We start from the raw sequence: 22,062 nt of genomic DNA on the forward strand, positions 1-22,062 counted from the left end.
ATTCCGGGGGCAATCCTTGAATATGCCCGAACACAGAACTGGGAAGGGGGGGCAGATATCGTGCACTGCCCTCGACCCTGCTTTGCCACGCAGCCTCACGAGGCACTCCGCTAGGTGGACTGGGCCGTCACTGTCACCATCGGCCCATCAATTCACCGGCGCCCTCCGGCCGACTCCTCACACCACCAGTGGCCGCTGTTGTCGCAGTCACGGCCGGCTGCACCCATCACTCGACACCCCGGTCCCAGGGCCTCAGAACAGTCGGGCACATTTCTCCGGGTCCGCCGCTCGTAGAAGCCTCCGGAGCAGATGGTAAGTGAAAGTTCTCCTTCGCCCACTTAAATAGTCCGTTACAGCTCAGGATAATTGCCAGGATATATGTGCGGGGTGAGAGGGCTCACGGAGCCGAGCGTCTATGCAGCCATCTTGGTCGCTGGCTTGGCTCCTCCCCCCATATATATATTTATTTACTACATATATCCCCTATACTCTTTATGAGCACAGAAGCAAATGCGTTAAAACAGAACACAGTTTAAATATACACAAGTTGCACAATATGGATGCGCCCTAGGGGCCACCTAAACCATATACTAAAATAGTGGTATAAGTACCACCAATCAAAAAGGAAGTTGGCCTAGGGCCTGGGGAATCGCTGGAGCTGTTCGGGACTAGCAGTGACTAAGTCGGGAAAGGCCCGCCGGACTCGGGTGCAACGCTTCAATCAATCAATCACAGCATTTGTAAAGCGCGCTACTCACCCGGGAGGGTCTCAAGGTGCTGGGGCAGAGGGGTACGTTACTGCTCGAACAGCCAGGTCTTGAGTTGCTTCCTGAAGGAGAGATGGTCTTGAGTTCGCCGAAGGTGGGTGGGGAGGGAGTTCCAAGTCTTGGCTGCCAGGTAGGAGAAGGATCTTCCTCCGGCGGTGGCTCTGCGGATGCGTGGTATGGTGGCGAGGGTGTGGCAGGTCGATCGTAGCTGGCGGGTGGGCGTGTAGAAGGTCATGCGGTCGTTGAGGTACTTGCGGCCCAGGTCGTGGAGAGCCTTGTGTGCGTGGGTGAGGAGTCTGAACGTGATTCTCTTGCTGACTGGGTGCCAGTGCAGGTCTCAGGTGTCCGGTGATGTGGCTTTGTCGGGGGATGTCCAGGATGAGTCGTGCGGGGGCGCTCTAGATACGTTGGAGTCTTTTTTGAAGTTTGGCTGTGGTTCCGGCGTAGAGGGTGTTCCCGTAGTCCAGTCGGCTGGTGACGAGTGCCTGGGTAACGGTCTTCCTGGTTTCTGTGGGGATCCATCTGAAGATCTTGCGGAGCATGCGCAGGGTGTTGAAGCATCATGAGGAAACGGCGTTGACTTGTCTAGTCATCGAGAGGGAGGAGTCCAGGATGAAGCCCAGGTTGCGTGCGTGGTCCGTTGGCTTGGGAGCGGTGCCCAGGGCAGGGGGCCACCATGAGTCTTCCCTGGCGGAGGGTGATGATCCCAGGATGAGGACTTCCGTCTTGTCTGAGTTCAGTTTCAGGCGGCTGTTCTTCATCCAGTCGGCGACGTTTTTCATCCCTTCATTGGCTCTGGCGGTGGCGGGGTCGTTGGTGAGAGAGAGGATCAGTTGGGTGTCGTCGGCGTAGGAGATGATGTTGAGGTTGTGTTGGCGTGCGATGGCTGCGAGGGGGCTCATGTAGACGTTGAAGAGGGTTGGGCTGAGTGAAGATCCTTGTGGTACGCCGCAGATGACTTTGGTGGCCTCGGATCTGAACGGGAGGAGGCGGACGCTCTGGGTTCTTCCGGCGAGGAACGAGATGATCCACTCCAGTGCTTTCTCTTGGATTCCGATGTTGCTGAGGCGCTGCACTAGGGTGCGGTGGCAGACCGTGTCGAACGCAGCAGAGAGGTCCAGGATGATGAGGGCCGCTGTTTCCCCGTTGTGGATCAGGGCTCTGATGTCTTCGGTGGCTTCGATCAGGGTGGTCTCGGTGCTGTGGTTGGCCTGAAACCTGGACTGCGATGAGTCGAGCGATCCGTTCGTCTTGAGGAAGGCGGCGAGCTGTCTGTTGACGGTCTTCTTGATAACTTTGGCAGGAAAAGGAAGGAGCGAGATGGGACGGTAGTTCTTGAGGTCGGTGGGGTCCGCCGTTGGTTTCTTCAGGAGGGCGCTAAGCTCGGCGTGCTTCCAGCTCTCCGGGAAGGTGGCGGTGTGGAAGGAGGTGATGATGATGTCCCGGAGATGGTGTGCGATGATGGCGTCGGCTTTGTTCAAGACGTGGTGTGGGCAGGGGTCGATTGGTGATCCGGAGTGGATGGAGTTCATCGTGCGGGTGGTGTCTTCGGTGCTGATCGGGGTCCAGTTGCAGAGGGTGGTGGTGGCGGGCGTTGGTTCGGTGGTAGGGTGCGTGGTCTGTGCGTGGAAGCTGTTGTGTATGTCGGCGATCTTGCGGTGAAAGAACGAGGCGAGTGAGTTGCAGAGGTCTTGCGAGGGAGTGATGTCGTTGTTGCCGGCGCTGGGGTTGGAGAACTCTTTGACGATGCTGAAGAGTTCCTTGCTGTCGTGGGCGTTGTTGTCCAGTCGTTCTTTGAGTGCCGTCTTCTTGGTGGCGCGGATCAGCTGATGGTGTTAGCGGGTGGCGTGCTTGAGGGCGGTCCTGTTGTCTGTGGTCTGGTTGAGTCGCCAGGCTTTCTCGAGGGTGCGGCAGTTCTTCTTGGAGTCCTTGAATTCGTCGGTGAACCAGGGGGTTTTCTTGCTGCCGGGTCTGCTGGGAGGGTTCTTTAGTGGTGCGAGGTCATCGGCGCAGGCGGTCAGCCACTTGGTGAGGTTGCTGGCTGCTACGTTGGGGTCCGTTGTGCTGGTGGGAGGGTTCTGGCTGAGGGAGGTGGTGAGCTGCTCGGCGGTGATCTTGCTCCAGCTCCGGCGGGGAACCTGTTGCGGGTGGTGGTGAGTCGTAGTTCTTCTGAAGCTGAAGTGGACGCAGCTGTGGTCGGTCCAGTGGAGTCCGGAGGAGTGGCTGAAGGAGATGTGCTTGCTAGATGAGAAGACTGGGTCAAGCGTGTGGCCGGCGTAGTGGGTGGGGGTGTTCACCAGTTGATTGAGTCCGAGGTTGGCGAGGTTGTCCAGCAGGGTGGTGGTGTGTCTGTCATTGTTTTTCTCCAGGTGGAAGTCGAGGTCCCCTAGGAGGATGTAGTCGTCGGAGGGAAGGGCGTGCTGGCTGATGAAGTCTGCGATGTCTTCGCTGATTTGTGTGAGTGGTCCCGGGGGTCTGTAGATGAGGATGCCTCGGAGGGTGGTCTTCGGGTCGGTGTGTATCTGGAAGTGGAGGTGTTCGGCGGCGGTAAAGGTTTCGTCGGAGTTGGTCGAGATGCGGATGGTGTTCTTGTGTACGATGGCGATGCCTCCTCCCGTCTGGTTGACGTGGTCCTTCCGGGTGATCTTGTATCCGTCCGGGATGGCTATGGCGATGTCGGGCACTGAGGAGGCGTTCATCCAGGTTTCAGTGAGGAAGGCGACATCTGGTGCTGTCGCGCGAGCAGGTTCCAGAGTTCCACGGCGTGCCTGTGGACGGAGCGGGTGTTGAGCAGGATGCACTTGAGGTGGTTGTTGCTGGTGTCTGGCTTGGCGGGAGCGGTGCAGGTCCGGAGGCAGGTGAATTTGCAGTCTTGGCAGGTGAATGGTCCGTGGGTGCGTCTCGGGGTGGCTCGGTAGCAGGCGGGGTTCCGGCCAGGGTTGAGTGCGTTGAGGTCATAAGTCCGTTGTGTGGGCTGGCGTTCTCGGGGGCCAGGGGTCCTGGCGCTGGGCACAGTCCAGGCGCGGACGGGCGCAGACGGGCTTGCCTTCGGCGCACAATCGGCGCGCCCGCTACGCGTCATCGCTGGGCGTGGGTGTCATAAGTAAGGAGCCGGGAGGGCGGGTCAGCTGGGTGGCGGGAGCGGGGCGGCGAATGGGCTGGCGGGGGCGGGGCCGCAGGGAGGCAGCGGCAGGAAAGTCTGGGCAGGCGGGCGGCTCAGCGGCGGCTGGGTCGCTCGGGAAGCGGCAGGCAGGTAGGCAGGCAGGAGAGGCTGCAAGCGGCAAAGACAGGAGCAGGAGGGGCGACCAGGCCTTGTTACAGGCACAGTGGTCACTCCAGAATGGTGTCCGCGGTACCCTTAAATAAGGAACCGGGAGGGCGGATCAGCTGGGGGGCGGGAGCGGGGCGGCGAATGGGCTGGCGGGGGCGAGGCGCTTAAAGCACGCGCATGCCCCAATGCAAAGTCAATGGTGCGTAAAAGTTACAAAGTTACTGAAAAGGGAACCTTCCGGATGACCTAGAACCTAGCAACTTGGAACATAGACACTAGAGGTGTATTGCTACACAGGAGTACCGGAGTGCCAGGGTTACCTCACCCACAGGAAGTGGGTGCATATGTCTCAAAGTGTGTTGGGTTTCGTCGCGCTGGTCTATGGAGCCTGTAGATGAAGATGCCGCAGGCGGGTCGTCGAGGAGAGTTCCGGGGATCCAGGGGTGGATCTGAAGAGGTGAAGACCTGAAAGCAGAGGGGACAATGTTCAAAGCCACTAGCCAGTGACTACCGTGGAACCAGGAGGGAACCAGGCGATGTCGGGTGCAAAAAGGCGAAGAAGGAAAGATTGTCTCTGCAGCCACGTGGAGTTCGAGGACGTCCAGGCGTCGGTCACGAGCTGTCCCTCGAAGGCTCTAGCTGATGGCGGTGTCGGCTTATTGATCGGAGCAAACAGGCCTTGGCTAATCCAAGCCACGCAGGAAACGATGCAAGCTTCTCACTCGGAACAGCAGGGTCAGAGGGGGTGCTCCTATTTACAGGAGCGAGGGCCAGTCTGGAGCAACCAGACCAGTGGTGTTGATTTCGGATTTCGTCACCAAGATGGCCACTAGCCAACGGGCCAGTAACCAGGATGGCGCGTCGAGTGGCAAAATGCAAAAGGGCCCCACGCAGATCGTGGAGATGCTGGGGGGCTGATCTTCGGTGCAAATGCTGCTCGGTGGTGGGGCTTCTTAAACCCCAAAGCACAGCGTCGAGGGTGCCTCGGGTGCTGCGCAGTCAGCTCCTCGTGCATCTTTCAAGATGGCCGGTCCCACGTCTCTCGGTGCCTCCACGGGTCTCTTCTTTTCAGGGACTGTGGATCGGACTCTGAGATGTCTGGGAGTCTGGGTCTTGTCGGGCTCTGGGCTCGGGCTCCGGCGGGAGGTGGCGTCAAAGCAGACGTCGAGTTGCTGGAAGGTGCCTATATTCACAGGGTGGTCACTCCTTGGCCACAAGGGAGATGCTCTTCAGTCTTCTGTGCAGCAGAATGTCGAAGTCCAGTTTTCTTCTTAGTTTCAAGTCGAGTTCAGGATGATCTGAAGTCTTGGGACACAGCTCCTATTCTTATTCTAAATCTGGGGGCCGGATCACCTGCTAGGTCCCTCCTCTGGGTGGGACCAGGAAAGGGGGCTGTTACACCCCCTTTCCTTTGTCCAGCTCCGCGCCAGGACTGGGGCTGGAAAGACCCAGCACCGGTTTGGACTGGCTTATGCACGGGGACACCTTGTGTGCCCCAGGCATGTCTCATTTTATTCAGCCCTGTCCTACCCAATACACAAAATCCTGTCTAGGGTGGTGCTTGCACGTCGCAAGGCAGGAAACCCTTTGTCCAAGCCTACCTCGCTGGAAGGACTCCCAGCAGCAGGAGGTCTGACTTGTGTCTGCTGAGGCTCGAGTTTAACTTTACCGGGGTTTAGGTTATGTACATGTCGTGTCCCTCTAGAAGGGTGGAATGCTACCCCCGCCGCCAGAATTGGCGAGGGGGTAGTATCCCAATTCGTATGACACCTTACTCGACATGTTTTGATAAAGCCAAACCAAAGTTAGCAAGTAACTGCGAGGATTATAATGCACTTAATAGTATATGGTATGGCAATATCCCGGAACAGCTAAGGGAGTTGTTCCAGACAGCTGCAGACAGGCTCAGCTCGTGCCAGAGCACCATCTCACATGAAACCAAGCACTCTGCCTCCAGGATTGTCGAGGCCTTCTAAAGGAGTGGCTTATAGGTTAACATGTGTCCAGTTAGGTTAGATATAGGTATACTATATCTAAGTAAGAGGTGATTACACCAACTTACCCCAGCTGATTGATTAAGCCAGTTGTGTCAAATATGGAGGCCAGGCCAGGGGTGGCATGATACATGCTGCAGCCCCTGGTAGGCCTTTGATACACCTATGACCTGGGTACCTGGAGTACACGGTTACAGGGGCCTATAAGGTGAACCAGTTCCAATTCGTAATGCACCTAGAGTGCATTTGGCATTCATTTAGACAGAGAACAGCAGGCTGTGGTCTGATTAGCAGGCCCACAGCCACATTAAGTCATAAACCAGTGAAGCAAAAAGCAAAAATTTGGGGTGACCATAGGATAGCAGACCCTACTCTCCTACAGTGATAATCCCCTTATGAATTTAGAATGCTTGTTTAGTACGTGTCATTTTCCCCAGGTTATAAGTCAGTTGGTTTATGCCTTTTTTTTGTAACCATTTTTAAGGGTTTATAGGACTGCTGCAAAGAATTTGTGCCACGCAGATCACAGTAGTGTATTATGTGTGCATAGCTCTGTGGGTTACTGCTTTTGTCACAGAGATCCTTTTGTTACTGTGCATTTCATAATTTACGATAGTAATTTAGCACATTGAGCTAAGAGCTGCATGCAAACACACTTGTGCATGCAGTCATATATTCAAACACTTAGCGCAGGATTACCAAACATGCCAATGGGTCTTACTTCCTATAGTATTACAGACTTTATCACAAATTTCAAGAGTAGGCCTGTACTTAGGGCGGCATGGTTAGACACTTCTAAGGCCCCAAAGGCGAGACCTATTGGCTATGCCAATGCTTGTTTTCTCTTGCACAGTAAAATCCACAGAGTTCACAATCCTTGCCACCGCAGGCAAAAGTAGGGGAAAAAGTCAAATGCTTACCTCTTTGTCCTTTATAGGGCTCACTCAGCAGGCCTTAAAAAAATCCAAAAATCTTTACTAGACCTGAAGGTCTAGTGACTTTAAAAATCTACTCGATCTAATTATAATGCTCTTGACCCATAAACTGTTTTCAAATTATGTGATCCTTGGCAAGTATTTTAATTCACTGAGACACCATTTTGTTCTTTATCAAATATGAGAGCAACTTTAAATACGCGAGTTCAGCACGTCTGCTGTTCAGAGAACACTTGTTTGGTTTAATAGACTAAACTTTTGCTCCATATATTGTACAAATTTAGCAACATATACGATACACATGACCTCTGACTTGCCTTCGTGTATTTACCACATTGCCATCTGTACAGGGGCAGAAATGTTTCTGAACTCATGTTTTAAAACTGTCACTATTAATCAATGGGAAACATCCATTGCAATGCCAGCATTACAACGCAGTGCCTTTTCAACTCAGCTAATACAACGCAAATTCCATTGCAACGCATATGCCTCACTGACCAGCACCTTCCCTGAGAAAGCTCCCGGCAGTGTTAGAATAGTAATTTACGCTGTAATGGTACATGCGTTGTAATGGCTTTCGTTGTAATAGTATGTGGTGTAATGGAAGTTGCGTTGTAAGAACTGTGTTGTAAAAGTATGCGTAGTAATAGTTTGCATTGTAATGTCATTCATCCTAAATACGTACATAACTAAAGCATGAGGTAGCAGCACTCATTTGCAATAAGCAGATTTAACATTGAAATGCCCACAGAATTTCCCACCGACATGTGGTTTTAAAACAATATTGTGTACAATTTCTGGAAATAGAGTTTCTGCAAATATGTTCTCTGCACATCACCAAGTAATGTGTTGTAATTTGTTTTGCTCCTGTGTGAATCTTTGGAACAACTTTTTTGTAATTCAGAAATGTGATAAACAAAATTCCTGATCTATTTTGAAATAACTGTACTATTCATTTCCAAGTTGTTTAAATATTGTGTTAGGAGAAAAAACAGACATTTTACAGCCTTTTGTTTTACAATTATTGTCCAATAACTCACTTGACAAAAAGCACTAACTATAGTAAGAGAAAGAAAATGAAAAATATTTTGCAGGAACAGATGAGCAACAATTAGTAAAAAGAGAAACTGGAGCCGCATCACCAGTTTGAAGGAGGACGCTACCACTGTGAGGACTGCAAGTCCCAAGTGGCTTGGAGAGTTAGCCCTCACCTGAGCCTGCTTGCCCTGTTTGCGCCGCTTACTTAGCGCCTCGCCGTTCGCGCTACGCGCACAGGCACGCGCCCGGCGAAGCCCAGGCCAAGGGCGAGCCCGTCCAAGACAGGAGGAGACTGTACTGGGCTACTTTATTGGTAATTTAATCTGCACAAGCTGTCCCACTGTTGCTGGTATTTTGTTTGTATTTTGCACTTGCTCACACACGTCTGCTGTTTACATAGCTTGGGGCAATAAGCAGAAACAAGCAAAGGGGAGGATGGGGGCCTGGTGTAGTGGGTAACACTGGATGCGTTCCTGTCGCAGGCAGAATCAGTATTAACACATGAGATTCAGTTGACGTAACGAAGAATCTCTTTAGAACCCCAGAGTCTCTCTGGGGGGACCATACCAACTGAAACACTTTCTGCATCTGATCATATTGATGCTAATGATTGTCCCCCCGACTGAGGTTAACCCTGGAGTGTCCGCACAAAGAACCACCCATCTTAGATTGCTTAGCCAGCACACCTCCAACTCCTTTAACTCCATGAAATTCCATTGCTAATACTCTTACACGCCAGTTACGGAGTTCTGTAGCGTTAGGGGGGGCACTTAATCAGAAAAAAAGGAAAGCGCAGGTCCTTCCCAAAACTAAGCAACAGGCATCCAAAATGGTGAAAAGGAAGCCTGTACCACGGGGCGCGAGGGAGGCTCGAATGAAGCATTAACTCCAGATGCCCAGGGAACATGTAGTTCGAGTAACACAAGCAGTATTAATGAAACTGAGTTATTAAAGAGAGTCAAGGAGAAACTCATGGCCCTTTTAGATCCATTGATAACAAAATTGGCCAGTATAGATCAGAGACTGGCCTCTATGGAGCGGCACTTACTCAGTGCACCCCCTTCTTCCAGTAGACAAGGACAAGGACAAGTAGGTAGGGTAGAGTTCAGACAGGAGAGGACTGATGATGTTGGACCTTCCTCAAGTGCAGCTATTACAACTCCCCATGTTGAGGAAAGGGTGTCCAGGACCAATATCTCAGAACTTCCAATTTCAAACACTAGTATAATCCATAGAGGGGGCTTAGTTGGTTCTCAGGCTCCAATGCATCCACTGGGGGGGATGTGAATGCTTGCATGTCCTTGCCCCTTCCGCCTGAAGCAACACCCTATACAGTTGTATTGGTAAATGTACCACCGTTCCCTCCGAAAACACAGGAGCACTGGTCATCGCTTAAGAACAAGGCCCTACACCTGTTAAATACAAGATTAGGGGTTGGGACTGCACTATTCAGTGAATTTAAAATGGTGCGAAGAATTCCTTGGGTTGGTAAATCTCAAAAGGCACTAACGGGAGATTGGGTGGTCATAAGTTTCAGGTCTCCTCGACTGGTCCACGAAATCTTGGAAAGGGCTGGGACTGGTTGCTTATCTTTGGTTTCTTCTATCACCCGCATGGTAACCTTGATAGAGGTAGGGGAGCCCTGAGGGATTTTTTTGTAAACAAGGCCCCTATAACTATGTTGTTCCTACATGCAATAGATTTGAAATTTTCACAACGTTGGAGGATATTGATTGACTTGGACGCCAATCTAGTGCCATCAGCTACCCAGTGTGTACGATCACCCGCACCTTAGCATCACCCAATAACTGTGTATCACCTCCATTGCCAGTTGGTGAAAATAGACTGGATAGATCACTGGGCATCAGCACGGTGTGTGAAGAAGGGGTAGCGGTTTGTCGCACAGGAGCATTATGGTAGGAGAGGGGGTCCCTGGGAATGTTCACGCACACCAATCCGGGTCTTTGGTGTGCAAAGGAAATAAGTCCCATTGTGGTTCAGTTTTGAAATTAGTCTCCTGGAACGTAGCAGGGTTATGTTGTAAGTTAACTTCAGAGGATTGGGCTATTTTTATTGAAGTACATGACATTATGACCTTCCAGGAAACTTGGGCAACAGACAATGTTTTCGACAGGGTTTTATAAACTTCTCTAAACCGGCACAAGGAGGACAGAGGGAAAGACCTATGGGGGTCCTAACAACATGGGTAAGGCAGTCCGACCTCTGTAGGGTGGATGAACTGTCCATTGATAGCAGGGACATCCTAATAATAAGAATACGGATGACAGACGTCCCTGATTTGTTGCTCGTCCATGTTTATGCCAGGGGCATGCAAGGTGGGAAAGCCTCCCCTACTGTGGCTCTCTTAGACAGGTTTTTAAATGATTATAAGGGTGTAAGTAATATTTTAATAGCCAGCGACTTTAATTGGTCATTTGACCCCCTTGATGATAATGTTAACCTCAGTTATGAAGTGGATGCATTGTGGAATATACCACATTTGGTAATTCCTCCCATAAAATAATGGACTGGGGAAGCCGTACAGTTAAGTGTTCTGCTTAGAACAAGGGGTAAGGGCTGTAAATAAAAGATCGCTTTCTGATAGACAGGGCTCTCTCATACCTTTTTAATAATGGGTTGCTTAGTAGTCGCATTGATTTCATCTTCCTTAAAAAGGAATTCTGGCCCTCCCTAGTAGATATGGTAGTTTGGGAACTGGCTGAGAGCGACCATAACCCATTAGTACTCTCTTTGCAGCTTAAAGGCATTCCTATTATTGATAAGCAGGTGCCGGGAACTGCTTATGTAGAAGTCCACCCAACAAATGATGCTAGGAGGGTTAAATGGTCGAAGGTTATTAATAACGTAGAGCATATACAACAGATGAGGGAGCTAGTGATGTGTGCATTGGCTACTCTCCAGAGTTGTGCTACTCAAGAGGAGGTGAACTCAAAGGTGGTATGGGTCCACAGTGAATTGTTTAGTAAGCTTAAAGGCTTTTTTACCAGTTTGGGAAAACAATCTAAGAGCCGATCTGGCGCTAAGTCTGCCAGTTGGTATAAAGAACCATGCAGAGTAGCCTATACACTTTTAGCCAGGGCCATTAGATCTAAAAACTGGGAGAACATAAAGGCCAGGGAAGGATACAAGTTGGTCAAATTGAAAGCAATAAGGGAATGGGAAGACCAATATTGGGAAGAGTTGCTTAAGGCTTGTACAGGGAGAAAGAAGCAGGACTGCTTTTTGGCATCTCGTGAAATGGGGCAGGGGAGATATGAACCGGGTGCCAGAAAACCATGTACGTCCCACGCTTTGGGTATCCCATTTTAAGACCCAGTTTGCAAATACAAACCCCTCCAAGGAAATATTTGAATTGCCTATATCCAAATCCTTCTTGTACTTTACTAAACAATAGGTGAAATAACACTTAAATCAGTCCCAAGAGGCAGGGCACCTGGGTTAGACTGTATTCCGGCGGATCTGTTCCTCCTCTATACAGATACCTGGGCATCCTATATCAGCTCCTTGCGAATGCGATCTATCGCTAGTAGGGCAACTATGCCCGAGTCTTTGTCAGGAGCAGAAATCCTCGCGAAGAAGGGGGGATTGTTATAACCCGGGTAACTATAGACCTACAAGCCTTATTGACTCTATTCAGAATGTTACAGCTGGAATGGTACTGTGCCGAATCCAAGCCTGGATAGAGGAATTTGACATTTTTACACCACTCCAGGCGGGTTTCCGCTCATGTACCAGCACCATCGACCAGGTTTTTTGGTTTATTGGCGTGTAGTAATTCTAGGTGGGGGTACAATTTATGCTGCATTCGTCGACCTTAAGTCTGCTTTTGATCTTGTCCCCCGTGCCAAAATGTGGAGAGCCTTTTTAGAACTAGGTATGCCACTTGAAATTATGGCTTTCTTAGTTACTCTGCACGAAGCAAATTATGCGCAGGTACATTGGGACTCTCAAGGTAGGGTTACACAAAGGTTTCCTATAGCAAAAGTGGTTCGGCAAGAGTGTGTTCTTGCACCCACCCTTTTTTCATTTTACATTAACAGGGTATTTCAGTACTTCCAGAATTTCCCCACTCATACTATGTTAGCAGGCCTGAAAATCCCACTGCTTATCTTTGCAGATGTCATCCTCATACTTTCCAAAACTCAAAAGGGTTTACAGTTTGCTCTGGGTGAATTCGAGGAGTTTTGTCAGGACCATGATCTCCTAGTGAACGTGGAGAAAACAAAATGTATGGTCCTACATAGGAACAAGGTGATTATTGGCAGAGTAGAAATGAAAGAAGGTACTCTGGAGCAGACCCAGTCTTTCACTTATTTGGGGGTAACAATTGGCAGTAAACTTTGTTGGAAGCCCCAGATCAATCTTTTGACTCTTAGACATGCTCAGCTGACAGGTGCCCTGCTGAAAGAGCAGCGATTTTCATACACCAAACCTGTCGCTCCAGTTTTAAAAATGTAGTGCTTCGGTCTTGTATGGGTCTGAACTGTGGGGCTTTGAGAATCTTGCCCCCCTTATAACAGCTCAAAATACATTTCTGAGGTTAATAACCGGTCTCCCTCAGTCAACCCCTTTACTGCCTCTCTTTTTAGATCTTGGTTGTTACTCTGTTGAAGACACAGCACACTTTAGACCAGTAGCGTACTGGAGAAGACTCTGGGTTACTCCAGAACTTTTCCAGTATGCACAAGCACTATTGGAGGTCAGGGGCGCTGATAGCATGCATACAATCCCATTGCTGAGACGAGTAAAAACGACTGTCTGAGATGGGATTGAGTAGTCTGTGGGTAAATCCTATGGAAAAATGCTTTCCTTCTAAAAGTGAATATAAGGCAGCCTATTGGAACATGATCAAAATGAAACGCTTCTCTGCCGCAACAAGATCATCTTTATCCCATGACTTTTTAGAACATAAACTCGAAGTAAAGTATGAAAAGTACTGGGATATCATCACTTCCAAACAAGATAGGAAATTCTATCATCAATTTAGGGTGGGATCTCTTCCCACCAATTTATTCACTAGCAAATGAAATGGTTTGACCAACAGTAAAAGTCCATTTTGCCCCACACAGAATGAATCACTGGCACAAATGTTATTTGTATGTCCTGCTTATAAAGTCCCACGGCATAGATGGTTAAAGCCTGTCTGTTTGAACCTAGGGACTAGGTTAGGCAGCGAAGCCTTTAGGATTCTAAAAACATCTACGAATGAACAGATTGTGATTGCTGTCGCCAAATTCTTAAGCAGGACGTGGGTTATTCGTGCCAAAGAGAGGAGGTATCTTTAAACTATTCTTCTCTCTGTATGTTGGGGACGAATAACTCAAAGTATAGTGTCCCACTGACCTTAGAGTATCCATTTGGCAGCCTTTTTAGGATTTTATTAGTGTTGTGTTAAACATGGTGGGAGATCTTTTATAAAGATTATTAGTAAATAGCATTATTTATTGTTTTAATGACATTTTAACTGTGGACCGGTTATTTTTTGTTCATCTCCTCTTAATGAATATTTTTCCTTTTCTCGCTCAACACCCATGATAATGGAAATGTCATAAGAACTGTTAATGTCAAATTCAGATGTATTTTTTTAATTTTATTGTTAACATGGTTTTATATGGGATTGTCTTTTACGATATTTTATCGAAATAAAGACTTATTGAATTGAGAAACTGACATTTGACCTCTGTCCTTGAACAGACAGCAAATGTGTCATGACAAAAACAAGATTTAGAAGCCTCTTTATTGCTTATTTACTTTCTGAATGATTGGAACACCTGTTCATTTCAGTTTAAAGATACTGGCCAGCAAGGTCAAGTACATTTTAAAAATAGCTTGCGAGTGGTCGAATGGATTTTTCGAGGCCTGCTCAGTGTTAGCCCTCAAACTGCCCACATCTCCCAAAACAACTCCTTCACTTACCTCTTGCCATATACCATTTATCAATACCCTGGCTTCCATTGTAGCTGAGGGGAAATGTAATTGTACCCTTTTCTTTCATTATCCAACTGCTGATCTCTGGGAAGTGTTAGATTCTCTGCCCTCTGTCTGCGCCAGTCCTGCAAACTAAAGCATCACCTGTTAGCAGGCTGCTGACATCACTCTATCCCCAGCTTCCTTCAGAGCTCAGAAGCGCACTTTCCATTCCCTTCAAATATGGCACCTCCACTCATATAGTATAGCTCATGTCCCTGTGTGATGACCCACGGACCCACCAGCACCTGCTGACCTCCATCCTGCTCTGTTCTGTTTTCCTGTCCTAGAACATACCACCCCCACAGCTAAAACCTGTCTGCACATCGAACATCTTTCTCTATAAGCCCATAAGCCTGGGGCTGATGATTGTTTCTCTTTCTCACCTCCTCCTGAAGGCAATACACTTCTCCATCTCTTCTTACCACTATTCAATCCTTGGGCCCCATACAGGCCACCCCTGGATACATTTTTTAAACCTCATGGTGCGCATGGAAGAGGCAAAACATATACACTTCACCCTCCACATGCCTGGACTTAGTTTCTAACCAGACCCTACTGGCCCCGAACCAGTCTCCATGGTTCCTGCCACATTGAAGCCAGAACCTGCCCAAAATGCCAGAGGAATTAACTTGATTCCTTCATGTCGCTCCATGTCACTACACTGTGAATGTTTGAGCATGGCTCTCTGATTAATTTGGCGAATGTTATTTGTCGTTCTGGGCTTTATGCATCTGGCTTTTCTCACAGCCAGCAGGGGCAATGGCATGAGCCTTGTACCGGTTGATAATATGTTGATTCATGAGTCTCAGGTTTGCTTAATTGTATTCTTATGTTTCCCTTCTGCTAGTGAGACGGTTATTTGCACTTCCCGCGCTACGGTGATGCAGTATGATGATGGCAACAAAAAATGGGTACCTGCTGGTACGGGGCCACAAGCCTTCAGCCGTGTGCAGATCTTCCACAACCCTGTCACCAATGCCTTCCGGGTGGTAGGTCGAAAAGTGCAACCCGACCAACAGGTAACCTACATTGCCATAAGATGTGTTTGGGTTTTATCATATTATCATATTCTACACCCACATTTATTGAAATGGGTGTTTAATAGGTGCTTCTAATGGTAGATTCCTCATCTTTAGAATAGTCCCAGGCATCAGATTGGATCAAGAATTTTTTTACAGCATTGCTCCTTGTGGGCTTGTGGCTCGAGGGTGAATTCACACCACTTCAGAAGCGATGGCCCAGAACCATTCAGAAGCACCACCCCTGGACACTATTGTAATTTCTTTCTTTCTGCATAGGAATCGGTCCTGTTTTAAACAGAAGTCCCGCTTCAAGTCTCAGGGCCATTCTCGATCATTAGCTAAGACCCTTTCATAGGAAGACATGCGCGCTGAACAGGCCTGAAGATCGGGCCCAGTGTGTGCCTGTGACGGCGTTGGGATAGCCGGCGCGGGAGGACGATTATTAAGTATGGGCGAATTTTGCGAATCAGCGGTTCGTGAATTCGCGCGAAATGGCAAAAAAATCCACGAATTCGCGAATTTCCCTGCGAAATCGCAGATTTTTTTGCGATTTTGCACCATACTTAACTGGACTACTTTCTACTGGCTAATCAGTAAGTGCTACCTCGTTGGGTAAATGTATAGTGCTTTTCCTGCACTACAGCTGCGTAGGGCCAGAAGAGTTACCTCCAGTGACCATGTGTGTGTAACTTTGCCATCGCAACGAAGGGCGCCGGGGTCCCTCGAGTGAGCTGTCCATCATAGTGGGTAAAGGGCTGGAAGACGGTGCACACCGCTAGTGTGTGTGTGTGTGTGTGTGTGTGTGTGTGGGGGGGGGGGGGGGTGGCAAACAGGGGGGCTTCTTTACGAGTTCACATTCCTCTTGTGTGTATGAAAGGTCAGGCACCGATCAGAGCAGCAGATGGGGAGAAAGAAGCTACTGGTTACAGAAACTGCACGGGGATTGCACTCGTGAAGGTCAAGGATGCAAAGGTCTCCATCAAGCATCATAGCTAATTTTCGACTGTAGATATGGGGAGAAAGCACACCTGCCCAGCCTCTACAATGCGCGCGATTTTTTGGGGCTGATTAAGGAGTTGCTGAATTTGACCTTCAACTCGAGCACCAGCTTTATCTATATCTCGTTGTCTACTTCCCCCCACAAAGGGGGAAGGAAGCTAGAACTGTTTAATATCTATTTAAGGGACAGCAGGAACGGAGGATCTTTAACCTTACTAGGTCTAAACAACAACCTGACTGCCTGCAATGCTGACTCTCTCGTCCTGCTGGCAGGCGATTTTAACTGCTGTTTTGAGCCTCTAGCTGTAGAAGATATTCTGGACACTAATGAGGAGGACAATAGGAGGGGAATCCCCATCTTGAACCTTGACCCGATCCCGAAATGGTCACAAAGGGTGATCGATATAAACGCTCTCTGTATGGAGCATAACTTGAGAGCAACGAATGGGCGTTCTAGGTCAGATCCCATGGGTGCCCACACATATAATAGGACGGGCCACTCTTCCAGAATTGACTTTGTCATGCTCAACTATACCCTCTGGTCATACCATCAGGACATGGAGGTTATAGAAACCTGTGATAGTGACCAAAACCCTCTTGCTGTAACCATTTCTGATCCCTGGTATCAGGACTCTCAAGAAACCACCAATCAGATATGGAAATCCTCACGTGAGATCCTCCCCTCAAATTGCGGGAGACGTCTCAAATGGGCAAGAGTCGCAGCAGATGAGGCACGGATGACACAAGCTGAAACCATCCTACTACAGGTTGAATCCAAGTTTGGCAACACAAACGGTGATAGCAAGAAGTTTTTAACATTATTTTTAGAGACAGTAACAGCACTAAGTGGGTTATTCACCATTTCAAAACCCAGCGCTAGAAGCACTGCAAAAGGCGTCCCAAGAACAAATGGAAAGTGGTTCTCAGCGAATTGCCGAAATGCTAAGAGTGAACTTGTGGCCGCAGTAAAAGGGAAAGACCAAATCGCCATCAGGTCTGCAAGGAAACTCTACAGGAAATCTGTGTTTGAGGCTAAGCGGTCATTCGATTTTAATTTTTGGCGTGATCTAACGGAGGCAAGCACAAAGAAAGATGCCAAGGGGTTTTGGGACTTGTTAAGGTCAAGAGACAAGCCCGTAGATCATCAATTGACCTGCAACATCCCCAGCGCTGTCTGGTTTGCCCATTTTTCGAACTTGTATACAGCGCAAACAGGACTCACCCAACCAGACCCGCTACTATGGTCCAGTTCCACAGTTCTTCCACCAAACGAAGTTGCATTCACCGCCGTAGAAGTAGAGAAGGCAATCAGTTGTATTGTTCCCAACAAAGCGGCAGGCCCGGATGGGATTCCGGGCGATTTGATAAAAAACAATCCCCCGTTTTGGAGCAGACTAATTGCAGAACTACTCAATGAGGTTACGTTGGGGGGGTCTTTCCCTGATTCCTGGAGGGGCGCTGAAGTCGTCCCTATTTTCAAGAAAGGCAACAGGGAAGACCCAGCCAATTACCGCCCCATCAGTTTGTTGGACACAACGCAAAAGGTGGCGGGGAAAGTAGTATTGGGCAGGATTCTGGAGTGGGTGGACGACAACCAGATATTATCCGATTTCCAAGCGGGGTTCAGATCAGGGACAGGTACCGTCGAGCAGACTTTCCGCCTTTTAATGCTCTATTGGAAGGTAGTGGTGCTAGGAGGAGGCAGTTTATACCTAGTTTTTATAGACTTAAAAACGGCCTTCGACCTGGTCCCAAGAGCATTATTGTGGAGAGTCCTTGACGGTCTAGGTCTACCTCCCTACCTTTTGGCCTTGTTGATAAAATTCCACGCAAACAACTTTGCTCAAATCAGATGGGGTGCCCAGGGAGAAAAAACACCGTGTATCCCAGTAGACAGGGGAGTCCGCCAGGGATGTGTGCTTGCCCCCACTCTGTTTTCGTTGTACGTAAATGGAGTGGTGGAGCATCTTTTACAACACCCTGCTGATGCACCATCCCTGGCTGGAAGGAAAATCCCGACACTCCTGTTTGCCGACGACACCCTCCTGATTTCGAAGACACCCATAGGCATACAGGCGCTACTTACTAGCTTTAAGGCCTTTTGTGATACCAAGGGCCTAGCAATAAATATTGGTAAGACCAAATTTCTTGTTCTGAACCCCCCGAAGAAATCTGTAAAACCCCCCACTCTAGACTCTGTTCCATTAGAACGGGTCAAAGAATTTGACTATCTAGGCATACGCCTTTGTGATAGTATGAATTGGAAGGCCCATCACCAGAAAGTGTTCTTAACCCACAAGAGGGTTGTTGGCGCTTTACTTAAAGAACAACGTGCCTCTTCCACAAAACCGATCGGGGCACTGCTTGACATTTACAGGGCCAGGGTTGTGAGTGCAGCGTTGTACGGTGCAGAACTTTGGGGAACCCAGAGAGTGGACACTTTGGCCCACCTAGAAAATAAATTCCATAAAGACTTGATGAGGCTACCCCAGAGCACTCCCACAATCCCACTCTTGCTCGACGCAGGTACTCGCCCTATTTGCGACCAAGCTAAACTACGCCCCCTATTACTGTGGTCCAGAATTTGGAACGTTCCTGAACTCCATAGCTATGCGGATGCCTTAAAAGACGTCTTGTCCCTTCCTGGTTGGCACAAGATCGCCTGGCTTAGAGAGGTTAAGAAGGCACTCATCTTGCTTGGTCTAGGATCTGCGTGGGAAAATAAAACTGCACCTTCCAAACAGGAATTGAAGAAGGCATATTGGTCCTGGGTCGATAGCGAGAGACTGGGTAAATCAAACCATCCAAAATCTGTCGCAAACTTCCTGATGGTTAAATGTAACCCCTCCAGAGAAGCCTATTTGGACCTGATACACAGTTCTTACGATAGGGCTTTATATTTTAAATTCAGGGTTGGGGTTTTACCTTTATGCCAGTTTACTTCTCCCTGGAAACCACCCTTGCAAACTGTTCCCGACTGCCCATTTTGTGAGCTGAAAACAGAATCCGTTGCACACTTCTTATTTGAGTGTCGAGCCTATCTAGCTCCCAGACGGAGGTGGTTGAAGCCTCTTTTCAGGAGCCTAGGAACCCGTTCACACCTAGAAGCTTTGAGAATACTGCTCTCAGACACAAGACCCTTTTTTTCAATTTGTACGGCAAAATTCCTAGGATGGGCTTGGCGTATAAGAACCACTAAAAAATTGATGATCCAATAATGTCTCCCCCTTTTTTTTTAACATGTTCTTCTAGTCCAACGGACAGATTCCTTTTATTGTACAATGAATTGTAAGCTGTTTGTTCGATTGTTTTATATTGTGATGTTTTGCTTTTATGATATGTTTTTATATATCGAAATAAAGCTTACTTACTTACTATATCTCGTTGTCTACTTGTAACTAATCTCTGACCCTGCTTCGAGAGTCAGAGCAGGGTCAGCGAATAGTTGCAAGTAGGCAACGAGGCGCCGCTCAGGAAGCACTTACAGGGTTACAGCAGGTGCCCAAGTGGTTACAAAGAAATTAGCTTCAACTTGGGCACCTGCTGTAACCCTGTAAGTGCTTCCTGAGCAAAATTCGTCCCGGATCGCGAAATCCGCAAATTCCACGAGCAGGACGAATTTTCCGCCCATACTTAACAATTGTGCAGCACAACTTACACATTTCGACGGACCCCAACGAGGAGAGGCCTCCAGTAGTTGACCTCCCTGTTGCTGGTGGGTCCTCAGCGTGCCCCGACCTCCTGGGACCCTCTGTGAGGGTGGATGGGATCTGGCCTGAGGGAGCTTGCTCGCTAGCGTCCACTGAGCAGGGGGCGATACGCTCTGCACCCTCTACATCCCAGGAGCCCGGCGTGGGCCTGCTGAGAGCGGTCTCTACACCCCTCCTCATCCAGTGTACCTAGCATGGCGAGTGCAGCGAATAAGAAGGCGGACATCTCCTTCCAGAACTTCAAGTGCTCCATATTCAAATGATTTGGCGCCTGCCACCCTCGTTCTACGACAACTCCTGGGGCCCATCACCACCAAGCTGAGAGATGAATACATCTGCTATTGCTAGTCGTTCCCCTTTCGGCTTGGCCTTTGAATACAAGAGTAAAATGACCAGAGGCAGCAATGGAGCTAAGGTGAACGAGGCGTGGTAGTGACCACTGCCTAATTAACACACAATGACAATCTCTGAGCATACTCCTGATCCCCATCCTGACAGCGGAGTCCGAGCACTATGTCTGACGCCCGATGGAGCTGCTTTGTTCAGCTATTGAGGAGATCAGCCTTGGTTCACCACCTGACCGCCACCTACCCAGCCGGACTTTGGGCACAGTTTTTCACCCGTCTCCCTGTCTTGCACCCCCCCCCCCCCTCCACCCCTCCCCCCCCCATCGTATTTCTGTTACTCTGCTTTTTCCTTGCCTCATATCTATCTGTTCCTATTCAGCATTCTTTCGTTCTTTGTCTACTTCCTTGCTCCTATCCCCTCTCACCTGAATCATTCCCCTCGCCTGCTTCACCGCCTAGCCCTCTGTCCTTTTGTGCCTTTTGACTAAGCACTCTTTCTCCCCTTTTTGGGGAAAGATCCAAGTTATATGTTCGAGGCATGTGGGCTGCTGAATTCATATCTGTGCATAGATCGCCGCCTAGTGTTGGGTCCGAATGATCGCACATTGTTGTCCTGGAAGAGTCTTCGAAGTATTACGAGATAGGTGGCTCCTCCCTTGGACTACAGTGCACATGGGCATCAACTCCATCCCCAGATTGTTTTTTTCCGCCATTGGGTTCGGATGCATATTTGTTAACTCAAGTTCGGAATCGATAAAAAACTCTTTTTGGCCAAAAGGCCTTTAGTATATCGCCGGTATTGTCTTGCGATCGGTGCCCAGTTCTGTTCCAGCTCAGTTCCCGAGCCGGACATCCAGAGGAGCCGCGTGGCTTTTCAGCACTAAAGGCCCGGTCGACGCCAGAGGCCTTATCGACGAACCATCATGGAACAGAGCCCGTTCAAGAGATGTCCCGTGTGTAACTCAAAATATCCTCACATCGACGTCCACCCGGTGTGCAACAAGTGCCTGTCGCCGGATCACGATGAAGCCAGCTGTATGGCTTGTTCTCGTTTCCGCTCCAAGAAGACGATTTGACTTCGACACGCAGCGCGCAAGGAAGCCCAGCAGACGGCACCTGACCCGGTGAACATATTCGATGCCGGGGACGATGAGGGAGCAGAGTGGGAGGTTCGAGAGGACCTGTCTGATCCCGCATCGGAGATCGACTCCAGCTACGATGCTGATATTGAAATGGTCGATACTGAAGACGTCGTCGACGAGGTAGGAAACGACGATGGGGCCTTTGGGGCCATGGAAGATAGCTTAAGCGAGGAGCTAGGCCCGAACGCTGATACTGGGGCCGAGACACTTAATAAGGCTCAGGTCGAGGGATCGCCACATGGCCTACCCAAGATCTTACACTAGGTTCTCCAGCCTCGCCTTCGGGCCCGGCTTCGGACACTTCTAAGGAGCCACGGGTTGCCAAATCGAAACCGAAAGAGAAAGCTTCGGTGTCTACGCAACCAAAAGCACTAGAGGCGAAACCGAAAGTGCGTATTGCTTTGGTCGGCTCGAAGTCCTCTGAACTATCGCCACCGACGAAGCAAAAAGGTGTTATCGACCCGGTGAGGTCGCTAAAGGGTGTCGAGCCTAAGACTGGGACACCGAAAAAACTGGTCAAAGACGTCGACCTGAAAAAATCGGTGCCGAAGACCGTCGACACAGACAAAGGACTCGGAGCTCAGAAGGTTCTCGATCCTACGCGTCGACCAGACAAGGCTAAGAGCGGTACGAACCTAGAGTCCACGCCTGGCGGTGGCTCGAAGGAACCAGTCGAGTCGACGCAGCCGTCCGCCTCCTTCTCAAAGCAGGTGTCGGAATCGCTCAAGCGAATTAAGGAAAAGGCTTCGGCTGTCTGACCAAAGGATACTCCACCACCAAAGCCTGCCAGTAAACCTCAAAAGTCACCGGCGCCCATCCAGTTCACGCTGCCGCCGAAAGTGGTAC

The 22,062-nt window shown here is 49.3% G+C and overlaps 1 protein-coding gene across 2 annotated transcripts in view; it reads left to right on the top strand.

Annotated features, from left to right (window-relative positions):
• Window positions 1-22,062, top strand: part of VASP (vasodilator stimulated phosphoprotein) — an 863,870-nt gene that overhangs the window by 84,536 nt on the left and 757,272 nt on the right. For both annotated transcript variants that reach the window (XM_086938366.1, XM_086938368.1), the window contains exon 2: window positions 14,844-15,015. In XM_086938366.1, the coding sequence (XP_086794492.1) occupies window positions 14,844-15,015 (172 nt within the window). The remainder of the gene's footprint in view (window positions 1-14,843; window positions 15,016-22,062) is intronic.

The sequence above is a fragment of the Lissotriton vulgaris genome, chromosome 9 (genome assembly GCF_964263255.1).
Source record: "Lissotriton vulgaris chromosome 9, aLisVul1.2, whole genome shotgun sequence".
NCBI lineage: Eukaryota > Metazoa > Chordata > Amphibia > Caudata > Salamandridae > Lissotriton > Lissotriton vulgaris.